The sequence below is a fragment of the Austrofundulus limnaeus genome, unplaced genomic scaffold (assembly GCF_001266775.1).
Source record: "Austrofundulus limnaeus strain Quisiro unplaced genomic scaffold, Austrofundulus_limnaeus-1.0 Scaffold204, whole genome shotgun sequence".
Classification (NCBI taxonomy): domain Eukaryota; kingdom Metazoa; phylum Chordata; class Actinopteri; order Cyprinodontiformes; family Rivulidae; genus Austrofundulus; species Austrofundulus limnaeus.
The window spans coordinates 572,723-582,251 of NW_013952606.1; the positions used below are offsets into that span (position 1 = coordinate 572,723).

At 37.7% G+C, this 9,529-nt stretch overlaps 1 protein-coding gene across 1 annotated transcript in view; it reads right to left on the minus strand.

Annotated features, from left to right (window-relative positions):
• LOC106524856 (copine-8) overlaps nt 1-9,529 on the minus strand; it is an 84,836-nt gene continuing 75,307 nt past the window's right edge. Inside the window, exons 17-20 of the mRNA XM_014018850.1 lie at nt 7,273-7,375; nt 3,919-3,976; nt 3,763-3,836; nt 1-1,746 (exon numbers count right to left, since the gene is read on the minus strand). Coding sequence (XP_013874304.1) covers nt 1,558-1,746; nt 3,763-3,836; nt 3,919-3,976; nt 7,273-7,375 — 424 coding nt within the window. The 3' untranslated portion in view covers nt 1-1,557. The remainder of the gene's footprint in view (nt 1,747-3,762; nt 3,837-3,918; nt 3,977-7,272; nt 7,376-9,529) is intronic.

Genomic DNA, 9,529 nt, shown 5'->3' on the forward strand with positions numbered 1-9,529 from the left:
GTCCTCATTTTTTTTACCGACCTCAAAATAACTTATCGTGCAATTAATTGATTTATTGACTATCGCGACAGGCCTATACACACCAAGTGCTCAGTAAGTACCCAGTAAGTAGCAGTTATATATCTGGTAGGATCCACATACTAGTACCCAGTTAGTACTAGGTACAAGACTAAGTACAAGAGAGCAAGTAACTTCATAAATTGCCTAGTCCTTGTAGGTACCTGGTATGTACTAGGTAAGTACCCAGTAAGAACTAGATAGGTACCTGGTATGTAATGGATACACATCAAGTACTCAGTACGTACCCAGTAAGTAGCAGTTATATATCTGGTAGGATCCACATACCAGTAAGTACTAAGACTAAGTACAAGAGAGCAAGTAATTTCATAAAATAGCCTGGTCCTTGTAGGTATCTGGTATGTACTAATTAAATACTCAAAAGGAACTAGGTTTGTACAAAGTAAGCAGCAAGTACATACTTTGTAAATACAAGCTAACAAATCCTTTCATGACACAACCCAGTCTTCATACATACCTGGTTTGAACCTGGTACGTAGCAGATAAATACTTTTCAGGTACTAGGCATGAACGGTTCTGGTCCCGCTGTACCTACGCATGTACTATCAAATGTATAAACCACTTCCTGGGAGGGGATTTACACTATTAATACTCTTTTTAAATAAAGTAGAGTTGGATGGAAATCCAGCTACTGAGAGCGAGACAAAGACAGGACGATGAAGACAGGCCAGAGGGGCGGGGCAAAGTGAGGAAGGAGCGCRCTCACGTCCCACAGACAAACGTATGAATGGAAGAGGTAGTGCAGGGCCACCGCTTGCATGCACTTGACTGAGGCTACACTCATGCAAAAAAGGTTCAAACACCAGAATATACAGTACGGTACGGTACGGCACGGTACGGTACGGTACAGAAGGGCTACCAGGACCTGCACTGCTGCTACCTGACACCAACGCCAGGAGAGACAAAGAGTATTACAACCGTCATAATGAAACTATATGTATATAAAAGTATCAACAGTAAAAATCCCTTCGTAGCTTTAGCTGTAAACAGTGAGTGAGTTGGAAAGAGAAAGACGAGTTTTTTAACAGAAGTTAATGTTCAAGTGATTCCTCTGTTTGTCTAAAGACATTCTCTTTACAATCTGTCCAAAGAAAGGTCCCTCTTAAAACTTTCAAACAACGCTTCTAACTACCAGCTGAAGCCGTTCCAGGTGTCCCCAGGGTGGAAACAAAAAAATTAATTCAAAATCCAAACCGTTACAGGAATGCTTAACAGTGGAAGTAAACAGACTCTTGCTGGATTGAAACCCCCCCTCCCACTAAAGCGCTTCGGTCCTGGCCTGACGTGCAGCTTCCTGAACACGAGAAAGACCACTGTGATCCACGACGACGAGGCATGGAGAGCGGCTTTAAGGAAATGGAAGTATTTTGAGCGCAAAGTTCTGCAAACACCTGACTGCGAGACTTTGTTTTGTTGGGTTTGTTTTGTTTTGTTTGTTTGTTTTATCCCTCACACACAAATTTGAAAAACCTCGTCTCTTTAAATCTGGGTTTGGATAGGCTGTCCCGGAGGCGTGTAGGGGGGCGGCGCTGGCGAAGGCTTTATCCCACGGGTCCGCATGTAGGAGAGGAACTGGTCCGGGATCTCGGCCAAGACGTCTTTAGCGAGCCGGGCCATGCTCAGGATGCTGCTCCCAGCTCGGTCGATGTAGTCCCTGAATGGAACAAACTGGGAGGGGAAGAGGAACAAAGAAGCTTGAGTTGCAACGAACTTTACAAAACCGATAAAAATCACCGGAGCRCAACTGATACGGCTACTTGGGTTTGAGTGGCTCTTGTTCCAGCAGTCCATTTCTGCACCCGAGCAGCAACAAATGTACAACAGATTCAGAATCAATCCACACATGCTAGCATCCGTGTTTTTGTGCAAATGCTTATCACGGAATTACAAATATTTACACGATACGTTTTTCAGTAACTGTCAACAATTTATACATCAAAATGTTTACTTCAGAACATTGCGGCTATGACTTTCAGTATTTCAAGAATTTATACTTCTTTTTTTTATTTAGCTTTTTTTGTACATTTTTTTCTCAGAGCTTCATTCAGCATCTATAAAACCTTTCAATGTTTTTTTTAAACTTTGACTGCGATTTTCATTCTTCGTCCTGATTTTACTTTAACTTCTTCGTGCAAATTTCAGTTTATTTTTTTGCTAATTATTTTAGCAATCTTACTTCTCCTTTCAGCTATTCTGTTTATTAAAAAATTTTTGTGCTTCTATCAGCTTCTTTCCGCTAAATCGTCTTCTTCTTTCAGCTGTTTTCTGCAATTTAAGCTGTTTTTTTCTATTTTAGCCAATTTTAGCATTCTTCAGCTAAATTCTAGCCTGGCCCGTGCCTTCCTATGCAGCTTCGCTCAATTCTAGTTTCCCTTCACTGCTCCGTCTGGGGTTTCTCACATGGACAAGGATTTCTTTGGTAGAATTTTACCTGGGCCAATCAGAGAACAGAAGGCGGAGTTCTGAACAACGTCAATTTTCTGCGCAGCGTCTGCTAGTTATTTTAGCATAYGGCAGTGGAGGAAGTGAATGAAGCCAGTCCGTGTTGATAAGGCTTCCAAATTAAATTTAATTTCTCTGACAAAGCAGCAGCTCTCATTTACAGTCGTCTCGTTCGGCTCGATACTTCTCTCCTCTCAGTAGGGCTGTTTACAGCGCACGAGATTTCCGGTTAGCTTCTTAGCTTAGCCTCCTTCACAGCGGAGCTGGCACACATACGTCGCGGCCAACCSATCCAATCCTTTTAAACTTCAACAGAGGCCACGCCTCCAGCAAGAATCGCTTCTCTATAGCCGAGAGTCCAGACCCTCTGTACGAAGCAAAGCGAAGAACAAGAGTCTAGTTTTGACCAGGCTAGCTAAATTCAGCTTTTTGTGATCATTTCAGCTTTTTTACTACTCAATTCTGCAAGTTGTTTCTGCTTCTTTGTGCTAGATTCAACTTTTTCAGCTGCTTTTTGATACTTTGATGGTAATTTCAACAGTTTTTGGCTATTTTACAACAAYTTTTAAACTTTAAGTCCATCGTTTGTGGCTAAATGCGTACTAATGGCCACCTCAGAAMGGCCAGATTATTTTTCAAACTAACCTGTGTGCCTTTCAGAGCCTCCCTGAAGAATTCCAGATACTTCTCAAACTGTCAGACCGCTCTGCAACTTACCGTTTACATGATGAAAACATCTATTTTTTAAGTGTCTCAGAGCCTGTCAGCTCATGYTTGTTTACACTGCTGAGCTGAATGAGGAGAGATTTGAGATGGTTTCTTTTTTCCATCAGATGTTATCTGCAGGAGGAAGATCCAATTTGTGCAGGAAGGTTCTGCTGCTCGCCGCCGCCGCATCGGGAGGTTTTTAAGCTTGGTGATAATGAGGACCTGCAGGCTGAGCTGGTTTAATGCTCCGGTGGTGAAACTTCGTTTAACGCGAGTCTTTTCTGTGTGAAGCAACCAACTAATTAAAAAGACAACTAACGAGCGTCCGTGAGGCTCTACGGAACTAAAAAATATGTATTTTTAAACTGTACAGATAAAAGTAAATGTCTCTGTTGCTTATTTCAACTAAACATACTAAAACAACAGCAAACAAATCCACACTGAACCAAAAGGAAAAAAAGTATTTTTTTCTTCCCAGGACAGCTTTAAATTAGAACTACAGAGAAAATATTTGGTAAATAAAGCTGAGATTACCTGAACGATGTCTCTCTCAGCAAATTTTCCTCTGGATGAGATTCTGACTTCATCACCGTCCAACTCAACCATGGCTACAGAAGAAATAAAAAAAAATCTGTACAAACTAAAAAAAATAAAAATAAACAACCGACATGAATTTGTTTTGGGGCTCACCATCAAACTCTGCAGGTCCTACCCCTACAATGATGATGGACATCGGCAAGCTGGCGGCCTAAAAAATAAAAAGACGGGAAAAATAAGATAAATTTAGTTAAAATCCTCCCAAACKTCTGCCTGTGTTTCGTTCTGTCAGCAAAATATCTTATGAACGACAGAATGGATCTTAAAAAACTTAATTTATAACCGTTTCAAGACAAAGTGATTTAAGCACCCATAGATACTGAGCTAAACTTTGGTGTGGTAGTAGCTGAGGGTCATCATCTTCAAGGTTTTAACTTTTAAACTGCCTATCTCTATATTTAGCTTACTTTTTTTAATATAGCTAGATCTTTGCTACTTTTATTTATTGAGTAAACATCTGCTACTTTGAGCTTCTAGMTAGCAATTTGCTATATTTGACCTTTAGCTACCCATTTGCAGCGTTTATTTTTATCTAACCCTTTGCTGCTTTTTGATAGCATTTAGCYAATTTTAGTTTTTRAGGWTTTGCTACTGTTACCTTCTAGATAACATTTAGCTACTTTTAGCGTGGGCTTAGCTAGTCTTAGCTACCCTTTTGCTAATTTTAGCTTTTATCTAACCTTTTGCTGCTTTTAGATAGCATTTTAGTCAATTTTAGTTTCTGAGTAGGTTTTGCTACTCTTAGATTCTAGATAACATTTTGTTACTTTTAGCCTGGGTTTAACTAGTTTTAGCTACCCTTTTGCTAATTTTAGCTATAATCTAACCCATTGCTGCTTTTAGATAGCATTTAGCTAATTTTAGTTTTTAACTAAGTTTTGCTWTGGTTTGCTTCTAGATTTCTACATCTTTTTCTACTTTTAGCCAATTTAGATAATTTTGGCTAGCAATTTTGGCTAACCTTATGTTGCTTTTAGCTAGCCTTTTCCTTCTTTTAGCCTACTTTTTGATGCTTTTAGCTAGTTAAATTTAGTTTTGAATAAATTGGTAGTTGAGCTTTTGTTAGCATTTAGATTAAACTTAGCATTCATCATTTTGCTACATTTTCTCTAGCCTTTTGCCAATTTTAACTTTTAGCTAAACCTTTGCTACTTTTATCTAGCATTTTGCTACTTTAAGCTAACCTTTTGCTAATTTTAATTTGCATTTAGTTACATTTAGCTAACCTTTTGCTCCTTTTAGCTAGTGTTCTACTTCATTAAGCTTCAACAAATCATTTCTAGCCTGCTTATCAAATTCAAATAAATCCTAAAACTGTAGGATAAACAAATTATACTGTGGATGTAGGTTTGTTAAATGTTTAAGTCTAATAAAGTTYTCTAAAAAATTCTATTTGTTGTATTCAGTACCTAAATGTTTGAAGCTGTTCCTTTGCAGCTGAAATTCACCTGCTTTATAAAGTCAACAGACCGGGTTCTTTTTACACAAACCATTTTCTTCATTAGCTGTAAACTTCTAACGCCATGTTGATGTTTTGCATTACACACTCAGTATGTGTAAGAATCTGTGTGAATCTTTGATGCCAGTGTTTTCTGCGGCGCCTCCCGGAGTGTCGTGTGGGTTGAGACATCACAGTGGATGGTGCTGGAGATAAGAACGTCTCCAAAAACAGCCCGAACTCGCTGACAGCTCACAAATGACGCGTGTGTCGGAGTGTGTGTCAGAACGGGAGGATGCCATCAGTGTGTGTGTGTGTTCGATGTATCTGAGTAATGCTTTGACCCGAGGCTACAGAGTGATTGATGATATCAAAACATTTCATGTATTTTATGCTCCCTGCAGATAAGGTCCCCCTCGTCACATCTGGGGATATTTTTCCCCTCATCTGTGTCACCTTCCTCCCTCACTTTCTTCTCTCCCACTCGACTTTATCTCCAATTTTGACTGCAATTGTAACATATATAGATTTAAAGTATAATATCAATGTATCGCACTGTGGAGCACAGCTAACCAAAAATGTTAGCAATGCTAAACACAAATCTGCTAGTAAAAATTAGCCAAAGATAATGCTAACTGTTAACGGCTAAGTCAAGAGCTATCATTTAAACAGAAATGAGTGGTATTCAGCCACCACATCAGATTCATATCACAAAGATTTGAATGTATTACTCTCCCTTCCAGGTGCACATTAACGCAGGTGGACACACAAAATGCTAAAGATGCTACACGCTAGAGTTGGTCAATACTGACATAAAAATGTTTTATAATTAATTAGCTGGTAACAAATAATAAATTAGAATTGCACTTGCGTGTAGCCAACGATGTGGCCTTGGTCCCTCTTTTCTGGCTTTCCTCATACTCCAGTTTATAGGGGTGTCTCGTTTGTAGCGTTAGCGTTAGCTGCACCACGCCACTTTCCATCGCTGAGCTCACATGCATGCCTGATAGTGACGGTGTGYCGTACACAAACATATGTCATCACACGGCACTCAGTGCATTAATTGTTGGCATTTTTACTGGTGACTAATTGCACACAACACAATTCTGCCCGACYCTACTACACGCACACACGGTGCATGACGTTGGCGTGCAGCCAGCGTTGCATGTTTGAGGGGATGGTTGTTTTGTTTTTGTTAGCGGACTTAAAGTTAGCTTCTAGCTAGCAATTTGCTGAATTTAACCTTTAGCTACCCATTTGCCTCTTTAGCTTTTATCTAAGCTTTTGCTGCTTTTTGATAGCATTTAGCTAATTTTAGGGTTTGAGTAGGTTTTGCAAGCGTTAGCTTCTAGATAACATTTTGCTACATTTAGCCTGAGCTTAGCTAGCCTTTTGTTAATTTTAGCTTTTGCCAAACCTTTTGTTGCTTTTAAGAAGCATTTAGCTAATTTTAGTTTTTAACCAAGTTTCGCTAATAGCTTCAAGATTTCTACATTTTTTTCTACCTTTAGCCTGTGTTTATAACATTTTGGTTAGCACTTTAAGCTAACCTTATGCTGCTTTTAGATAGTTACTTCTAGTTTAAAAAAACTTGCTATTTTGAGCTTTTGCTTGCATTTTGCTACACTTACATTTTCTCTAGCCTTTTTGTTTTTTAGCTAGTCTTTTGCCAATTTTAAATGTTAGCTAAACATTTGGTACTTTCAGTTAACATTTAGCTACATTTAGCTAACCTTTTGCTCCTCTTAGCAGAATGACCTACAAAGTTAGTATAAAACAATTATCCACTAAATAAAAAAGTAAGCTTAGCAGTTAGCAAATTAGCAGAACTAGCTACTAGAACACAAGAAAGAAGAAAGAGCTTCTGGCTAGCATGTTATAACTACGACTTACCTGCTTATTTAACAGTCAGTTATTGGTATTCTTGGCTGAAATCTCATAAATGTGTCAGTCAAAAGCAGGGTGAGGAGTTGTGGTATCAGMTGACGAGGTGCAGCACCTGTACTTACATTAACGATGGACTCTTTAGTCTGCGCCATGTCTGAGATGACGCCGTCTGTGATGATGAGGAGGACGAAGTACTGAGAGCCATCTTTTACAGAGGCTGCATACCTGTGCAGGAAAACACACAAAACAAATGATGGAAGTAGGAATTTTAAAATAGTTTAAAATATATATTTACTTTTTTCTTTTGCAAATTTGATGCAAGCAGTGAAAACATCTCTGGCATGTTTTCCCCTCTGTGTTGCATCACCTCTACTTTTATCAATTACTGGAGTTTGGAAAGGTAAATGTCATTCCATCATGAATTCATGAATGACAATTTGACAGTTGAAGACTTTTTTATTTCAAATAGCACAAAATGTTTTCAGTCAGCCTGGACTGCAGATTTTTTTATGCAGATTGGAGAGAGGCACCATTTTTACCTGTCATATGAATAAAAAAGCCAGTTTAGTTTATTAGAATCTATAAAGGAACTTCTGAGTCTGTTTTTATTGTGGTTTTACCCGAGAGCCTAAAAGATCTTAGCTTTAAGTCTTCATCTTTTTATTTCTTCTTTTATCCTCACCTAAAGAGATTTATTTCTTTCAAGAATTTATTAGTTTTCAGCACAAACAAACTCCTGAAATGAAATCTTTGCCCTCAGTCTTTCACAGCTGGATAAAACTCTCTCCACCTCAGCTTTGATGCTCATTTCGCTCCACGTCAAATCACAGATCTGTTGCTATTTAACCAAATCAGATTTGAATATGTGCTAAACTTCTTCTTTGAACACCTTAATCCCAGTCAAAATGATCTAATCTTTAAAAACAACATTATAAATTCTCTTTAATCTAGCTTGATTTAATTAACTATTTGGAGCGTTTTTCTTATTTTTTTGTGGAATGTTTTGTAGAAAAACAAGTTTGTGTTTCAGAATGTTAATGGTGAAATCCTCCACTTGTTTTTAAATCAAATGATCCAACAGGGACACTTTCCTTCCACTCTGGGGAACTTTAATCTATCAAATGCTTCTTTCTGCACACAGTCACTGTAGATCTTTAACTTCAGTTTCTCCTGTAATGTGTGCAGGGTTGACCTTTCACTGCTCTCTAAGATGTCATCTGACTCTTACTGACATTTACACTCATTTTTTTTAGTTGCTTCAATTTCTTATAAGACTCACTTTTCTGTGTTTACAATTTAGGCATTATGTCTCCTCCAGACTTACAATAACTAATACGTTTATTGGAAGAGATCAAACAKAACAACCATTAAAAGGATAGTTTGGAAGTTTTGATGTGAAAAATATGATGCAGCATCTTACCTGCTGCAGATAGATCAGACTCCAGTTTAATTCTAACTGGTGTGATGAGCCAAATGGTTCTTTAATAAGGATTTAAACTGCCATCAAACCCACTCAAGCTCAGTGTTGTATAAAGTACCTCAAAGTGATACTTGAGTAAAAGTACAAGTATCTTATGATGAAATTACTTTCAGGTACTTTTGAACAAGTTAAAGTCTCCTCCAAGAATATTACTTGAGTAAAAGTCTTCTGATTTTTTTTGTACTGAAGTATCAAAAGTAAATTTCTGACTAAATGTACTTCAGTATTAAAAGTAAAAGTATTAAGTAAAAATGGGCAGTTAGGTTTTCCAAAATGATATTTATTGGGAGGTGAACTTTTTAAAAAATATATTTTTTTCGAAAGTCGTACAGCTGTGATGGATTGTGTACAATTTGGTGTCAGAATGGTAAATATTTATACTTCTCATCCAACTACACTTAAATTCACTCTGTCCAAGAGGCACAATTTATTAAGGATAATTTTTTTAACAATGAGCAGAAATGAAATAGGAGTAACGACTTTCTACTTCTTACATTGTTTAGAAATGTAAGAAATAGAAAGTACAGACAATTGCGTGAAAATGTAAGTCRAAATAAGAAGTAGGCTGAAAAATAATTACTCAAGTAAAGTACAGATAACCAAAAATTCTACTTAAGTACAGTAACAAAGTATTTGTACTTAGTTACTTTACAACTCTGGCCATTCGCTTATCAGTCCGTTGAAATTAAATGTTGTTAGTTGARGTTAATAGCTTGAAGGACATAAAGCAAAAACTGAGATTTAGAAAATAACCTTCCAATACCATGGCATTTTTGAGACTTTGGTTCAAGCCTCAACTAAATTAGCCATTAGCATTAGCCAGTCCGATTCACACTTTATTAGCTCATGCCAGTAACGTAAGCTACCACAAATGTGTGTGTGTGTGTGTGTGTGTGTGT